The following is a 17,698-nucleotide window of genomic DNA, read 5'->3' as shown; positions in this document are numbered from 1 at the left end:
CCTCCCCCCCAATTTAAAACAGACACAGAACTTCAACAATCAAAACCATTGCTTCAACAGCAAGGAAAACTATAAAACAACAAGAGATAAAAGTAAAAAAAGAATGGATTGTGTTAAAAGCTCACAGTGACACGAGATTTCTCCTTCTCATCAACAGCTTCACTGGGCAAAGAAGACTGCAACGAAACAACAACAACAACAAAAAATCAGAAACCCAAATATACAAAAATCGAAACTTTTTTTAATCCGATGATAAAAAAACCCGATGAAAGGAGGAAACTTTACCATGTAGCAAGAAGTGGATCTGATAAGAGGACGAACGGGTTTGTCAATTGAAGAAGAAAGCCTCCGAAGAGCCATCGCCATGGCCATTTTTTCCCTAAACCTCTCTCTGTCTCTCTCTCTGGTTTGGAACCCTAGAAACAGATTTGAGTCATAGACGAAAGAAAGGAAGAAAAAAAACCCCAAAAAATTGGGTTTATCCTCAAGGATAGATGAAGAGAGATTTGTGGCCTCTGCTTTTGGCTGAGCTTTTGGTGGTTGCAGTCGATTTTTCGAATTTTTTCCCTCTTATTTTACGGGGAAAAAAAAAAAAAAAAATTTATTTTATTTTATTTTGTTGTTTCTTTGTCGTTATCTCTCAGGTCACTGTCTCAGCTCTACACCAACCTTTGTGAGTTGTGATGATTTGATGACGATGATGATTTGTGTGTGTTTCCCTTATTTAAAGACTGAACCTTTTTGGTTTCTGGTCAACGCAGTCAACGATAACCGATTTTGTTATCCCTAATATAGTTTCCAAACCGGTTTTAAATAGCAAGTTATGACACTTTAGTTTAACTCTCGTAAAAACATAAACATATATACTACTACTGTTTGTGTTTTTATAAATTAATGAATCTATGATTCTAAACAAAGACAATATAACAAACACTGGATTTTTATATATGCTTTTAATTAATTATATATATTTTTCAAATTGAAATGCACAAAGAGAGAAAGAGAAAAATATGATTGGTGTTACAAGAACCATATCATGGCTTAGTTTTATTGGGTTTCCAATTCAAGATACCCTTTATATAAACCAATCCTTTGGATTGTTCTTCAACATCATAGTATCTTCGAACTTCAATCTGTGAATTTTTTTAAAAGGGTTACATAACATACAAATTGCTTAAAGGGGTTTTCTTTTTGTTGTGGAACGTCGAAAAAGATTTAATAAAATTCCTACCTTAATTGATGTTATTCGTTTGCTCTTGGTGGGGTCTCGTATTCGGAATGCTCGGGTTGGCTTAGTTGCAGCCGAATCTGAGTGTGTGATTCATCATCCGTGACAACTCCTAGTTCACGGTGTATAAACCCGTTTGTGCTTGCCGTGTAAGCCTGAAAAGTTGAAGCCATCACTTCAAAGCTCTTATTCTAACCAGATATATGGAGTTTGTATTAATATACATGTTTGTCACCTTCTTGTAGAGCTCCACATTTTCTTGATGAATCCGTTGTACCTTCCTAGATAAACCGAGGTTTTCCTGATGAATGAGATTCCTCTGCATCAAGATCAACGCAAATCCCATAATCATTAAGAATTGTAACTTGTGTTCTTTTGAGGAATTTACATATATGGGTAAATTTGTGTGTATATATATATATATATATATCATAGTGACCTTTTGGCTTAGTTCTTGGATTTCTTGAGTCAACATTAGTTCCTGTGAATCCCAAAAAGCAATCGGTTCTATTGGATTCCATTGTGTGATATTGTCAATCTTTTGAGTGATACACTCCAAAGCATATAATACAAGGTAGAGAGTATTTATATACCTTTTTCATACGAATTCCACGCAAACTTATCTCAAGTTGATTCTCGAGACTGTTTAACTCGTTAACGCTTAGACCATTTAGTTGTTCTCCCATCATTTGCCTGTTTCATAGCAAACACAATCTATAAGTACAAGTTTCTACATTTCCTTGTACGCCCTTTCAACAGATTTTTTTATCAAACATATACATGTATATATCCTTATATATGTGTAATAAAAGTTCATACCGATGATTTTCTTGCAAAGCATGCAATTCTTGCCTTAGAACCGCAGCTTCGCGCTGCCAAAACTATAATAACACACAACACAAATAACTTATCAAACTTAGAACTCATTTCAATATACACGATTCTCAAACCTAAATCAATAATCATATATTTGCATATTTGTCAAGATATATATGTATATACCTTGACTTCTGATGCTGGGTTCAATAATTGTTGTTGCTCGATCTTGCTCTTGTTGTATCTATCAATAACTGACTTCATGCTATTCAAAAGATTTGATATTAGTACCTTGTTCATCTTATATAATTCACTCATGTCATATCATCTATCACAGTGAAGAGCATATAAGATATCTTCCATGAAGTTTATTCGACTCCCCCGATCCATAAATTAAAAATCTTTCATACGTAAAGGAAAAACACATAGCCTTGAAGTTTCGTACAGTATCAGTATTGTTTAATATAGACTTTTTTCAGTCAAATACAAGAAATTGACACACGCTTGTATATGTTCACATACATTCCACAGAACATATTAACTTTCGCTAATATGATTTTGTTACACACACATGTAAAAACTAAAAAACTATATATATATATATATAAACTAAATAGATGCTAGTTTCCATTTTTATTAAAAAAAAATTGCTTAAATGTTTTTTTTGGGTGTAGATAACCAAGAGCTTTAAAGCAATATATCCAGTTCTATGAGCTACAAAGAATAAAAATAGAAGAAACTTATAATAAGGGTCGGTCTTAATGCATTAACATGGCACACTTACTATACTAATTAAATCCAAGGAACAATAAGGCATATCCTAGTGTCAGTAAGTTTTAAGAATCGTACTCAACTATGCTAAGTTTCATATATCTTGTGGTTCATGAACTCTCACGATACATGAGACAATGGTATCATAAGATAAATATGAAAAGTTAACAATGCTCGCAAACGTTGAGACCAATGATTAATCCCTCACATGATAGGTTTTCTACTATCCTTACTAAGAATTTATCAAATATTTGTTTCGCATTATAAAACTTTTAAATTTGGTTAGTTGAACTGATATCTTCTTTAGAATTTAAATATATATATATATAGATATATGTTTTTAATTTGTATATTGTATAGGCAGAATAAACAATTCGTTTTTCTTGTCTATGCATTTATATATGTCAACTAAAGTTTTATCAATGAGTAATTTACATATGAAAATAATGAAAACGAGATTCTGCATACACCGTTAAATATACAGAGCCATTCGGCAGATAAAATGTTAAATATATTGTAGATATAATTTTAAACATACAAAGTTATTTTACTGTAATGATACAATTTTACACAAATATATCAAAAATGTATTTATGTTTTTGTGAGTATAAATAGATAATTTGTTATTTAATTAAATTATAAATACTTTTTTAGTTTATTGGTTTTGAGAAATTAATTCCCTCTCCATACAGTCATTCAATCTTGTGGTCTCTTTATACCTATGTTTTAGCTTTCCAGTACTGATGTTTGAGCATTCACTTGTTATCGATCTCATCTACCTCTGAAACATATCTAAATTCGGAAAAGCAAAACACTGAGTCTAACTATATGTCAATGTCCATAATACGTGTAGAAACACATAAACACATGTTAAGAAAGTACTTCAAAATATACTGTGTACACATAATCACCCAGATATGAAGCAAAAGAACTACTTCAAATCATTTTTTCCATACTCAATTTTAATATTTCCTTGTTGTTAAAAAAAATAGTTTGTCGGCTATTCATACACATCTTATTGTACATACAGCAAAATGTAACATGTTCTACCGACCGCCAGATGCGAAAATTTTACCACTACATACGAATAGATCACACAGGTACATATATTTCACTGAATATCCCCAAGCCTTGCAAACAAAACCGTAGCATAAAATCATATGAAACCCGTACACACACACTTCCGTATATCCACGAAATCAAGAAGATATGTAAAAATTTCAAAATTAATAATTTTAAAAGAAGAACCTGGAGCTTGCAAAGTCATAGAGCTTTCCGGTGCTAGAGAAGATGATGAGACCGACCTCGGCGTCACAGAGAATAGCTAGCTCTTTGGCTTTCTTGATAAGACCCTTTCTTCGTTTGGAGAAAGTGACTTGTCTACTTGTTGAATCATCGATCCTTTGGATCACAATCTTCCCTCTTCCCATCAATTTTATCCTCCAATTGATTCTCCTCTGGTTCTTCTCTTTTCTAGGGTTTTTGTTTGTAGATCTCACCAATACCAAAAGGGAAACGAAGATGAAGATGAACGAATAAGGAGAAAGAGAAAGGTACAAATAGAGAGAGAGAGAGAGAGAGAGGAAGGTTGAGCCAAGAGTCAACAATCTATTCGAGGAATAAACTAAGTATATATACGCATATATGCACACCCATAAACACAGTCACCTCTTAATTTGAGACATTTTTTTTTGGTAATTTTAATACGTAGTAGAGTACTATATTTATAGTCCAAAAATAGTATTTGTGTGTGATTTTATCAAACCAACGAAATAGAAAGAAGTTCTCATAAAGTTCCTAGGTTAAGAGAACATATAAATATAGCATAAATGTATACATAACTTTAATCACTGATACTTTTTTATATATAACATATACTTTATTGTGAGAGAGATAGTGGAAACTTAATGGAATTGTTTGGATATATAAAAAGGAGTGAAACAATATTAAACGTATAGTGTGAGTTAGGTAAATATTCATTATCAATACTATTTCCTTTTTTAACATGTCCGTACATATTTATAATTAAATTCTTAGTTTTTTTTTTTTTTTTTCAGATGTCATGTGGAAATAGTGAATGGGTGCATCACAGGACTGTGTTTCTCTGACAAAACTCTCTAGCTTTATATGCTGCTTTCCTTAACTAATAATCTTTTATAGGTGATATAAAAAAGCTTTAAAGTATTATGGACCTTAATTATGGTCATAGGAAAACAGTATATACTATATATTAAATCTGTACAAAAGATATTTACCCAAAAAAGTAAGAGAATGGATCGAACAAAATACATAGTACAAATAGATCCATATGGCATTCTGTAAAAATACAAATGAATAAATTAATTTTGTGTCAATGAAACTGTATATAAAAACAATTTAAAGTACACGTGTCAGACAGGAACTTGGAGTTGCGGAGATTCACCATATTAATTGTTTTGTCGTAAGTTACCAAATATGGCAAGAAATTTAATATCAGTCAAGTAACTAACGTCTGTTACTTTCAATGGCTTGATGCTTTATTTGTTATCAAAGCAACACCGTATACAGCTCATACCAAATTTATATATTAGAAAACAAAATTCTTAATCGTTGATACGGAAATTTTAAATATACGAATTTACAAAATTAAATTCTAAAAATTTAACATATAATCAGTGTTGTGCGTGCTATGTAAGAAACTTGTTTTTTTTTTCAGATCCAGATAACATAAATTTTGAAAACTAAATCGTATCGTCGTAGAGACTAGAGAGAGTGGGTATATAATGTTATACTTTTATTTGCATATATCTTTAGGTATCTCGAGTAAAAGTATTATATATATATATATATTTTTTAAGTATTATATATTTGCAGTTTTAAAACTCATACATATGATAACCTATTACATACATGATACATAAATGTATATATGTTGTGAAAATGCAATATGCATTTGTGACAGGCACACGTGGGAGAAGCAGGAACAGCTCCTGAGAAGTGAGAACACCAATTGATGGATGCCTTTCGCACGCTCCACCGCAGAAACCGCACACCTGATTCTTTTTCAAATTGTTTTGTATTTTACTTATTAATATCATTTTTTTTTTGGTGCAAAATATTGAGTCAGTAAATTACTTGACTCCCATGGTATTTCATTCATATTTTATTTAAATACAAAATTAATTTTATACATTACAAATCTTAAATATTATAGATTATTAGATATTATTAATTAGTAACTGAATGTAAACCATAAATATTAAGAATTAAGATGTTGTGTTGATAATATCATGACTGAAGATTTAAGATCGATATCCGCACTAACCAATACACATGTTCTCGTGATCCAATCAAAAATGAAACCAGACCAAATTAAAATTGGTTTAGATGTAGCAAAATTTCTTATAAACCGAACTAACTAAACCAAATTCAAACCCTAACGAAATTCGATTTGATATCTAAGATTCACAGGTGGGACCCAGATGGATAACATGGGTAATAAAGATCACATAAGGACCACGTGGGCTGGACTGCTTCGAACCAATCACATCTTGAATCTCAAACTCAAACTCAAACTTGAGATTTTGCTCTTTTTTTCTTTCTTTTCTACTTAACAAAAAAAGAATCTTAAAGTGCTTCCAAGTGACCAAATCCCCAATTATCGTCGTCTTAAGATAAAAGATTTAGTCTCATTCACGCCAGGTGTCAATCATCAGCGAATCATTTCGATTTTACCAATAATAATCATTATTATCTTCACTTCTATGGGTTCTCTTTTACGTTTCACGTTTCCAAAAGTTTTTAAGTTTTCCCAAATCTACAATTTAAGGTGAAGTGTACAAAATAATTCCACAGTTACCACTTACCAGTGTGTCATAGTCTTCGTTTATTTTGGTCTTCATAAGCCCCCTTAACGATATCTTTGTATGTATGTGTTTCTTCGTTGCTGTCATATATAAGAACTAATTTTAAGAAAATGTTTAGTAATGACTAAACCAAATATCTAACTTATGTACAAAAAAGCTGGTAGCTAAAAAGAGTAGTAGGTTTCACATGTGACCTAATTATTCTTTTTACCAAAAAATGCTTATTATAGATACCCATACTGACTATATGGAATAGCATATCTATATATTCATTAATCACAACACACTGTATATTCAACTCTACAAACACCTATTGTTTTATAGAATACAGTCTTTCTCAGGTGATTCTTGTAACTTTACAACAAAGCATGTTACGTTAGCTATTTGCCACACCACTTGAGCGTTTACAAAACCAGACTGTGTTTTTTGAAGTATAATTAATTAATGCTATATTTTGGATCGAATCATGTTATACATAGAGAGATATCGTCATCAACAAAGTTATTGTTTTTCATTATTCTTCGAAGAATTCATAATTAGTCTACCATTTGACACCATATTTTTTTTAAATGTAGTTACGTGTTGGCTATAGGAAGTGTATTTTTTTTTGGTTGGTGCTACGAAATTCACGTGAGAAGAGTACTCAGAGTGGTAGTGTGAATGATAATAAACCTTGTTTAGATTATATATCGATCAGACCAAGAAAAGGATAAGGTGTTGTCGCTTTTGATGTTTTAAAAATTAAATCCCACATGATCTTTGGGGTCCATAAAGTTTTANCTCATTCACGCCAGGTGTCAATCATCAGCGAATCATTTCGATTTTACCAATAATAATCATTATTATCTTCACTTCTATGGGTTCTCTTTTACGTTTCACGTTTCCAAAAGTTTTTAAGTTTTCCCAAATCTACAATTTAAGGTGAAGTGTACAAAATAATTCCACAGTTACCACTTACCAGTGTGTCATAGTCTTCGTTTATTTTGGTCTTCATAAGCCCCCTTAACGATATCTTTGTATGTATGTGTTTCTTCGTTGCTGTCATATATAAGAACTAATTTTAAGAAAATGTTTAGTAATGACTAAACCAAATATCTAACTTATGTACAAAAAAGCTGGTAGCTAAAAAGAGTAGTAGGTTTCACATGTGACCTAATTATTCTTTTTACCAAAAAATGCTTATTATAGATACCCATACTGACTATATGGAATAGCATATCTATATATTCATTAATCACAACACACTGTATATTCAACTCTACAAACACCTATTGTTTTATAGAATACAGTCTTTCTCAGGTGATTCTTGTAACTTTACAACAAAGCATGTTACGTTAGCTATTTGCCACACCACTTGAGCGTTTACAAAACCAGACTGTGTTTTTTGAAGTATAATTAATTAATGCTATATTTTGGATCGAATCATGTTATACATAGAGAGATATCGTCATCAACAAAGTTATTGTTTTTCATTATTCTTCGAAGAATTCATAATTAGTCTACCATTTGACACCATATTTTTTTTAAATGTAGTTACGTGTTGGCTATAGGAAGTGTATTTTTTTTTGGTTGGTGCTACGAAATTCACGTGAGAAGAGTACTCAGAGTGGTAGTGTGAATGATAATAAACCTTGTTTAGATTATATATCGATCAGACCAAGAAAAGGATAAGGTGTTGTCGCTTTTGATGTTTTAAAAATTAAATCCCACATGATCTTTGGGGTCCATAAAGTTTTAAATTTAACCTTCTTTTTCAGATATCCGAAGATGATAATTATATATAGTTAGTAATTGCAAATGTCGAGTTTAAAAAGATAGCCTTGGAACTTGAAGACTGGTGGATATTGTACTAAATGTTCCAAAGTTGTTGGCCATTATTTCATTTTTACTAGTAGTTTTTTAAAATAAAAATAATACCTGTTATGAGTTAGTCCTCTGGTAGTAGTAAGTAATATTTAATAATTTCAAGATCATATAGTTTTTGGACAAACATGATCGAGAAGGAGACACATACTGTTGTTACATCCGTCTTCTCGATGATGACTCAGTTGCATAGTACTTGGTGTTCTTGAAACGCTTATTATTTAGAGTTAAAAATTTGAATTTAAAGTTTTAGTATTAGATTTTGGGTTAACGATTTCATACTATGGTTGCATCTTAATTAGAGTTTGATATAAGAAAATGGTCATTGAAAATAAAGAATGAACTGCACAATTTTTTAAAATCATAATATCAAATTCCTTACAAAAATTCTGAAACATATTTATTTTGTTTTGAAGATAGATGAAAATAATATACAAAAATAACAATTTCAAAAAAATTTCAAACTCTTGAACATTTTCGATATCAAATCGAAATTTTCTCAATCAATTTGTTATTTGTTAGGCCACAATAAACATGTGATGAGTGGTACTAACAATGTTTCAGAATGCATGAATGGTACAATTTGTTCAACTCATGAGATTTTTGTTAAACAAGTAAAAGAAACACAAGTTCATAAACAAAAATGATTGGAAATTATTTGAACCAGTTAACTTATAATTTATTTCAATCTACTAATATATTCAAAGTCTGAACCAGTTTTTCCTAACCAATCCAAAATTATATTTGACATCAGATTCATAATATTTGACACACTAAAAGGTTGGATTTTTTTTTTTTTTTGAAAAAGGCTTAAAAGTGTTAGGAAAATTGAAACTAAAGAATACAATCGAACTCGGACGACCAAAAGTCAGACACACTAAACCAAAACAATTTCATTGAGAAAATATATAGTATTAAAATTTTAGAATACTATAATTAACAATGCAGTCGATATCAACGGTAACACTAGTTGAAAATGTCATCATAGCTCACTAGATAATAAAATTTCATATTTAAAAGATGATTCCTTACATAGTTCTTAAAGTAATCCTGAAAATAAGAGAGCATAATTTAAAGCGATAGTGTGTTGCATAATTGAGTATAGCTCAAAAAGGAATAGACAATTGATTTTACTCAGAGTGCCCAAAATGTATTTGTCATATACATATTAAATAGTTTAAGTGATCATAAGATCCATGATTCGTCGTTACAAGATCGATTGATAACTTAAAGTTATGCAATATTTGTATGTTGGATAAATGTGGATCATGTCATAAAATAATCATCCCTCGCCCTGGACCCGGGTGATATGTAGAAGCTAACAAATATTTGAAATTGTTACTGTTAGGGAAAAATGTCATTTAAACCATCAAAACTAAATTATCAAAACTAATATTTAGATTAGATCAGTATTAAAATTTAATATTTAGATTAGATCCATCAAAACTAAATCAAAATCCAGATATCTTATTATTTCTGCATTAAAAATATTATTTAAGTATTCATTCACTGCATATTTATTACTTATAATTAATAATAGTATAAAATAAATTAAAAACAAATTAAGTAAAATTAATTAAATTTTTAAATAGAAAGTAATACTATGAATTTATTTTAGTAATAATGTTATTAGACAAATTTTAACCAAAAAATATTATATTCCAAAATTTAGAATGTGTTGATGAGTTTTAGAATAAAAGTAAGATTTTAATTCATGGTGGAGGAAAAAATATTAATGTAACTGTATTTATAAAATTCTAAACAGAAAATAAAATTGAACTGAAACATTAGTTTCTAAGAAACATATACTACAAAGATTTTTTATGAAATTTCACTTAAAAAAAAATAAAAAAATTAATTACTCAACTCAACTTAAAAGTTTTGATCTAAAACGATGACATCGTAAGGTTAACATTTTTTTTTGGGAAAACTATGAAAACGAATCTTAAAGAAGTAATCTATCTGAAAAACAAAATCAATGTTCACAAAATATAGAAAAATGATATGTAAGCTGCTATAAAAAATGAGATGTGATTTTTTTTTTTTTTTGAAATGTTAAATTTATTAATCAAAAAAGAAAATTAAGTACAAAGAGGGTTGTGAGAGCTTGGTTTGGTTTGGAACTAGTTAGTTAATATAATTAATACTGATCTAATCTCTGTGGAGTGCCATGATTCGATGCGCAATTTGTAAGAACTATCTTTATTATTCTTTCTTATGGCCCATAAAGTCCATTTTCTAATTCTCAACGATTCGATGGGCATTTTGGGTTACGATTTCATATATATAACCAATTTCCCACCATGGTTAACTAAATGAATCGTTCGGTATTCAGGACCAATATGGATCCGATACAGATTACCCAAATTCTCAACCATTAACCACATTCCACTTGTCCATAGTATACTACTTACCGCCACAATCAGCAAACATTACATTTTCTATAACGCAACAAGGTCCAATACTTGTATACTTGCTAGGCAATGGCTTCCAAGTTTGAATCTGTATGTCGAAAGCCTCACCTCCATTCCTCCTCCAATTATATATATCTTTATTTTATTTTTTGTATGAACGTAAAAATATATTCAACCAAAGCCTTGTGTAACAAAAATTGAGAGTTTTCCTTAGAGAGTTTTGAAATTAAGACAAAAATTGAGGGTAAAACAGAGCATAAACAGAGCACGACATGTTGAGGGCGTCATCCAGTTTCTTTGACCCATCCTGGCTGAGAGATAAGACACAATTACAATCAAGCAGACGAACCGGCTTTGGATCGCTTGTTGCCGAAGGTTCCGCTGTAATCGAGCGGGAGCATGTAGGTGATGTATATATAGAAAGGATAAGAGAGTCATTTATCTTAACCTAATTACCTTTGTACATGCTATATATAATGTAATACACTCATGGAATAAGACATTCAGCCTTCTATCATATATCGTATCAGAGCTTACGATCTATACCTAAGACACAACACAAAAAATTTCTTTCCGCTGTCGCTCTCTCTCTCAACAATGTCGGCCACGAGTGAGACTATTGCTACTGTCAATACTCCTCAACTCCTTAGCATTAATATGTCTAACGTCACGAAGCTCACTGCTTCCAACTTCATCATGTGGAGAGTCTTACTGGTGCTAAACTTAATGGAAGATTTATGATAGACTGATAGTGGACCAGGGATGAATCTTCTTGGGCGTGAGAGTAACCACAGTCACAAGTAGAGGCTACGCTTTGTGGCTCCGATTTGTGATTTAGCAGCATATATCTCTGGAGAGAATAGAAGCTCTTGGAATTAAATGACGAGGGGTAGCTATACAGGATTCTAAATTCTTCATCTCCTCAAAACGACATTTAGGGTTTCGGTTCCTTCTATAGGTTTTTAACTTTAATGTGGGCTATTTGTACCTAATGACACTTTTATAAGATTAATTGTCATTGTAAACTTTATAGGAGTAGAGACACTTTTTGGATTTTAAAGTGTATTTTATTAAGTTACATTCATTTTATGCATAATTTGTTATGATAGGTTAACTCATCGTAGCTTAATAAAATGTATTGTTTAAATATTAGGAGTTATAAAAAGTGTCGTTTAATTCCCCTACCAAAAAAAAAAATGTTGTTTGATTTTCCTATATTTTATCTATTAATAAAATATATCAGTATTATATGCATGTACCTCTATTTAGTAGTATATATCACTAAACTAAAATTTTATGACTTGAATTCAGATTTGTTGGATTTAATTATTTAACAATTATGTTCCTTTTTTTTTCTTTTTTTTTTGACAACATTATGTTCCTTCTTTTCTTTGATGAAAAATCTTAAAACTCTTAAATTCATTTTCAAAAGTTTTTGATTCAAAATTTAAAAGTATTAGCAATGCGTTAATAGGTTCATGTCCTTTTAACACTTTGTAATATACTTCCTCCATCTGTTCCTAATACCATCTCTAATGGTTTTTCCTATTTTTTCATCTACAATAGATATGAGTTTTACTTCAACCCACTTCTATTCTCGTCTCTAAAATAGAAATTGTTATTTTTCCCCTATATATATATATATATGATTTCTAATTTTTTCCTCTATAAATAGAGGAAATTATAGCAATCTCTATTTTAGATATGAGAATAGAGATGTGTTGGAGCAAATTTGTCTCCAAAATAAATTGCTATATTTTCCTCTATTTATAGGGGAAAAAAATATAGATGGATTGGAGATGCTCTAATAGATTGATGTTTTAGGATTTTTTCTTATTCCTAAAAGATTATTGTTGTACATTTAACAAACTTAAATGATTTTTTATTTTATATTTTTTACACATGGCATTTATCTAAGGTTTATTCTTTCTTTTTCTACAGAAAAAGTAATTATAACTTAATTTATATAAAAAAATTAATTTTTTCTTAATATATGTGAAAGTGTCAAAACATCAATCTTTAAGAATCAGAGAGAGTATTATTTTCAAAATTAGAACTATTTAATTCAATATTTCCTCTCCGGAATATGTGTTTATCTGGATTATTGTCAATAAAAATCAACAAAACTTAAATTAAAAAAAATATAACTTTTCTAATAGTCTTAGTAAAAAAAATATACAAATATTGATTACATAAATAATTTGACCCATAAAATAAAATATTGAGTACACTTGGGCATAAACTATTACTTGAAGTTTTTTTTTGATTTAAATGATGTCAAATTTGGAAATAAAGATATCGTGTGCATATATAAAGTTTCTTAATTTACCCTCCATTTCACAAAAGTAAAAGGAAACAGATTTGAGGGAGTTTATTTTTTTAGCTTTCATAGACAAATATAAATATACACACCTAGCAGATCCTACGCCTTTGTATCTGCGTCGTAACAGGTTTTGATCTCTGTTTTTGTTACGCAGAGATTAAAAAAAATGGTTAGGTAAGTAACAAATTTTACGAGAGATTTTTATTTTTATTTTTTTGGGTATAAGGTTAAATTGGAGAGATATAACTTTTTCGGTGGAGAGAACAAATTAAGCTGCCAAGGAATCCAAGAAAGAGAAGATAAACGGAAAATTTTCTAAGTGAAAAGTACGTGCATGTTTACATATATATTGTAGTGATATATTAACTGTCAAAGGAGTTTTATGCAATAGTCATATAGATCTAGATCACAGTTTATACAAGAGGTTGACCTACTAATAATAGTCATGTGTCTTAAATATCATTTTAAGGTGTAAGAAATATTGTCTCATTTACTGTTTTCTTAGTCGGAGGTTTTGGTGAATCGGAGGAGATGGAACACGGAGCTCCGGAAATGAAGGCTGGTCGGTTCATGACTAAACTTTTCGTACTCATCTTTTTTCTTCAAGGTGTTCATTCTCAATCATCATCACGGTACGTATGCGCTCTTAACTTCTGTGTCGTTTAACTGAATCGGCGGGTTCTACATAATTTTGTATATATTAAAACATAATTAGATCGTTGTTAGACGACTTGTCTTTTTTTAGAAAGAAAAAAAAATATAGGAAAAATAAGAGAGAATAATTGTGGTTAGTTTGTTATCTCGTAATATTTGTGGTTAATGAATTGGTTCTATGAATCTACACATATTCAAGTGAACATTCTGATTTTTTTTTTCTTTTTCATAATTGTAATTTTTCTTACTACAGAAACAAATTAAACATTGCAAAACCGGGCCAAACACAAGCATCTCTCCCGGTCACGCTTAAGAAAGTTAGTCGTAACCAAGTACGGTCCAAATGTCTAATATTATCTTCTGAATCTTTGGTTTAATTAGTTATGCTACTAGAACGTTATATTCTTTTATATATGAGATTTGATGCTTATTTTTTTGTTGACTAAGGTGATCGTTGATAACGGTATCATCCAAGTTACCTTCTCAAATCCACAAGGCTTAATAACTGGAATCAAGTACAATGGCTTTAACAATGTGTTGAACGACCAAATCGAAAATCGCGGGTATGATACATATATATATTTTAATTTTATATATAGCTCGTGAGAAAGGTTACAAAAGTTTTCGTCTTATATATAACTTAACCACTATATATCATATATATATAGGTATTGGGACGTTGTATGGTATGAACCAGGACAAATACCGTTAACCGATTAGTAAGTTTCGAATCTCTCTTCCTATCTTTTTGATTATATATTTATATACATTTCTCAATCGAAAACTCACAAATATATCATATAAAATCTTATGATCTAACAGTTTAGTAGGGACAAAATTCGATATTGTAAATCATACAAGTGAGCATGTCGAAATTTCATTTTCGAGAACATGGAGCATCTCTCAACGGGGCTCAGTAGCCCCATTAAACGTAGACAAACGGTACGTCAATTTGCAATAGAAAAAAACACAGTAGTTATTAACTTTTTTTTTCTTTCCGGGAGAAGTGAACTTATATATAAGACGATTAACTACAATCGAGAATATTTCTCTTTAAAGATATATTATTCGAAGTGGTGTATCGGGAGTACACATGTACGCTGTGTTGGAGAGGTTGAAAGGTTGGCCTGAAGTGGACATGGACCAAACCAGAATCGTCTTCAAACTTAACACAACAAAGTAACCATTAACTGTGTTTTATCATATTTAAGCTACTATCGCTACGAATGAAAAATAATAATCTTTTTTTTTTTTTTTACAATGTTGCAGATTCGATTTCATGGCTGTATCGGATGATCAGCAAAAAATCATGCCTTTCGAAGCAGATCGAGATATCCGCAATGGTCGTGCTAGTCCATTGGCTTACAAAGAAGCTGTTCATTTGATAAATCCGCAAAATCATATGCTTAAAGGGCAGGTATATAAAAATTAATCCAAAAATGTTATATACTTTTTTACCCTCCTGTAAACTTATATATATTAGCTTTATCATAATTATATAGTAAAAAGGTAAAATAAGTCGGGTGTGACGCAGGTAGACGATAAGTACATGTACTCAATGGAAGGCAAAGACAACAAAGTACACGGTTGGATATCGTCAGACCGACATGTTGGGTTCTGGATGATTACTCCCAGCGATGAGTTCCGTGTCTGTGGCCCCGTCAAACAAGATCTTACTTCTCATATGGGTCCCACCATTCTCTCTGTGAGTACTGACTACTGAGTACACATATCCTCTTTTAATGTATTTTTATGTTTCATTTCTTATTCGATTTTACGATTTTTGTGTGTGTGTGTATGTGTGTGTTTGAAAAGATGTTCACAAGTGTACACTACGCGGGAAAAGATATGAACACAACATATAAAAGCAAGGAGCCGTGGAAGAAGGTGTTTGGTCCTGTTTTTGTTTATCTCAACTCTGCCTCTTCTCGTAATCTTCTTTGGACCGATGCTAAACGACAGGTCTCGATCGTTACCATATCAGTGACCCATTATTTCATTCGATTTTATGTTATACCATTATGATTATCGTTATAATGGTTTTAAAAAAATATTTATCCATATAGATGGTTTCCGAGGTCCAAAGCTGGCCTTATGATTTCGTGAATTCAGTAGATTACCCTCTCCGTCACCAAAGAGGAACAGTTAAAGGTCAATTCTTTGTCAAAGACAGGTATAATAAATATATCCCTTTTGATTGTTCTTACATGCAATGATATATCTTCAAAATAATGTTTTACAATCTAATGTGAGAAATTATATTAAAAAACAAAAAATTGTAGGTACAACAATAAGAAGACAAACTTATTCGGGCAATTTGCTTTTGTGGGATTAGCATTACCTGGTAAAGCTGGTTCATGGCAAACCGAAAACAAGGTAGTAATTAATATGTGACTTACTCAGTGTATCAATGTCAAACGTAACGGACGAAACTAACGGATTTTATTTAATTTTCCTTTACAACACAATCTGGACAAAGGGATATCAATTTTGGACACGAGCAGACAATATTGGGATGTTCACAATAGCGAATGTGCGACCTGGGAATTATAGTCTCTACGCGTGGGTTTCTGGATTTATCGGTGACTATAAATACGAACGTGACATTACCATCACACCAGGTACACTGTTTATCTCCCATATTAAATTTAAGATGGGCCACAGCTGAAAAATAGATGAGGCCCATTAATAGGCCCAAGTTTGGTTTGGTTTTATTTAGGTGAGGAGATAAACGTAGGACCCATAGTGTACGAGCCACCGAGGAACGGTCCAACACTCTGGGAGATCGGAGAACCGGATCGAACCGCCGCAGAGTTCTATATCCCAGATCCGGACCCAACCCTTTTGACCAAACTCTTTCTTAGTAACTCAAATTCTGAAGACAGGTAACAGAATTAAGCATTAACTCATCCATTTATTGTTTACTAAATGGTGTTTTATTTTAATATACTAATTAATGGTGTTTTATTTTATTAATTTGATGTAATAATACAGATTTAGACAATATGGTCTATGGGATCGTTACAGTGTTCTGTATCCACGAAACGATCTTGTTTATATTGCTGGAGTGAGTGACTATAAAAAAGACTGGTTCTATGCCCATGTCAACAGGTAATAAAAAAATATATTATGATCATGGATCCAAGATGTTGTCGTATTGCACAGTAATCACAGAGACAATGCAAATAATATACATTCTTATGATTTATAGGAAAGCTAGAAACGGGACATATCAAGCAACGACATGGCAAATTAAGTTCAATTTAAATGCAGTGACTGAAATTGGAAGCTACACACTTCGAATAGCTTTGGCTTCAGCCACAACTGTTAATCTAATGGTTCGAGTCAACGAAGCTAATTCCAAACCTGTTTTTATCTCTGGGCTAATAGGTCGGGATAACGCTATCGCGAGGCATGGGATTCATGGGTTGTACAAATTGTACAATATCGATATCCATGGAAAGTTTCTTAGGGTTGGTTATAATACGATTTATCTTATTCACGGTCGGAACAAATCTGATTCTTTTTCAGGTGTGATGTATGATTATCNCTCTTTTAATGTATTTTTATGTTTCATTTCTTATTCGATTTTACGATTTTTGTGTGTGTGTGTATGTGTGTGTTTGAAAAGATGTTCACAAGTGTACACTACGCGGGAAAAGATATGAACACAACATATAAAAGCAAGGAGCCGTGGAAGAAGGTGTTTGGTCCTGTTTTTGTTTATCTCAACTCTGCCTCTTCTCGTAATCTTCTTTGGACCGATGCTAAACGACAGGTCTCG

General features: G+C 31.2%; 3 protein-coding genes across 3 annotated transcripts in view; 1 reads left to right on the top strand and 2 right to left on the bottom strand.

Moving 5' to 3' along the window:
• LOC104716325 (serine hydroxymethyltransferase 1, mitochondrial) overlaps window positions 1-546 on the bottom strand; it is a 3,345-nt gene extending 2,799 nt beyond the window's left edge. Inside the window, exons 1-2 of the mRNA XM_010433711.2 lie at window positions 286-546; window positions 126-176 (exon numbers count right to left, since the gene is read on the bottom strand). Of these exons, the coding sequence (XP_010432013.1) occupies window positions 126-176; window positions 286-372 (138 nt within the window). The 5' untranslated portion in view covers window positions 373-546. The remainder of the gene's footprint in view (window positions 1-125; window positions 177-285) is intronic.
• Window positions 940-4,432, bottom strand: LOC104716324 (agamous-like MADS-box protein AGL21). Its single transcript, XM_010433710.2, has 8 exons — window positions 4,064-4,432; window positions 2,231-2,309; window positions 2,048-2,109; window positions 1,822-1,921; window positions 1,668-1,709; window positions 1,464-1,547; window positions 1,232-1,383; window positions 940-1,133 (listed from the first exon to the last, which is right to left on the bottom strand). The coding sequence occupies exons 1-7, from the start codon at window positions 4,243-4,245 to the stop codon at window positions 1,243-1,245; spliced, it is 690 nt and encodes a 229-aa protein (XP_010432012.1). The 5' UTR covers window positions 4,246-4,432; the 3' UTR covers window positions 940-1,133; window positions 1,232-1,242.
• Window positions 13,792-17,698, top strand: part of LOC104719931 (rhamnogalacturonate lyase-like) — a 6,674-nt gene continuing 2,767 nt past the window's right edge. Inside the window, exons 1-16 of the mRNA XM_010437915.1 lie at window positions 13,792-13,892; window positions 14,168-14,246; window positions 14,362-14,477; window positions 14,583-14,633; window positions 14,737-14,856; window positions 14,974-15,093; window positions 15,184-15,331; window positions 15,449-15,619; window positions 15,730-15,876; window positions 15,981-16,087; window positions 16,197-16,290; window positions 16,394-16,535; window positions 16,634-16,799; window positions 16,909-17,025; window positions 17,126-17,474; window positions 17,546-17,692. Coding sequence (XP_010436217.1) covers window positions 13,792-13,892; window positions 14,168-14,246; window positions 14,362-14,477; window positions 14,583-14,633; window positions 14,737-14,856; window positions 14,974-15,093; window positions 15,184-15,331; window positions 15,449-15,619; window positions 15,730-15,876; window positions 15,981-16,087; window positions 16,197-16,290; window positions 16,394-16,535; window positions 16,634-16,799; window positions 16,909-17,025; window positions 17,126-17,474; window positions 17,546-17,692 — 2,175 coding nt within the window. The remainder of the gene's footprint in view (window positions 13,893-14,167; window positions 14,247-14,361; window positions 14,478-14,582; window positions 14,634-14,736; window positions 14,857-14,973; window positions 15,094-15,183; window positions 15,332-15,448; window positions 15,620-15,729; window positions 15,877-15,980; window positions 16,088-16,196; window positions 16,291-16,393; window positions 16,536-16,633; window positions 16,800-16,908; window positions 17,026-17,125; window positions 17,475-17,545; window positions 17,693-17,698) is intronic.

Source organism: Camelina sativa, chromosome 10 (genome assembly GCF_000633955.1).
Source record: "Camelina sativa cultivar DH55 chromosome 10, Cs, whole genome shotgun sequence".
NCBI lineage: Eukaryota > Viridiplantae > Streptophyta > Magnoliopsida > Brassicales > Brassicaceae > Camelina > Camelina sativa.
This window is presented reverse-complemented; position numbering and strand designations above follow the sequence as displayed.

Excerpts from the sequence above, each read along its gene's own strand:
- LOC104716324 (XM_010433710.2), bottom strand. The coding sequence starts at position 4,245 with ATGGGAAGAGGGAAGATTGTGATCCAAAGGATCGATGATTCAACAAGT. Across the intron at positions 1,922-2,047 it reads GCTTTGCAAGAAAATCATCG|GCAAATGATGGGAGAACAAC; the intron begins GTATGAACTTTT and ends GCTATGAAACAG. Across the intron at positions 1,384-1,463 it reads ATGTGGAGCTCTACAAGAAG|GCTTACACGGCAAGCACAAA; the intron begins GTGACAAACATG and ends TCAACTTTTCAG.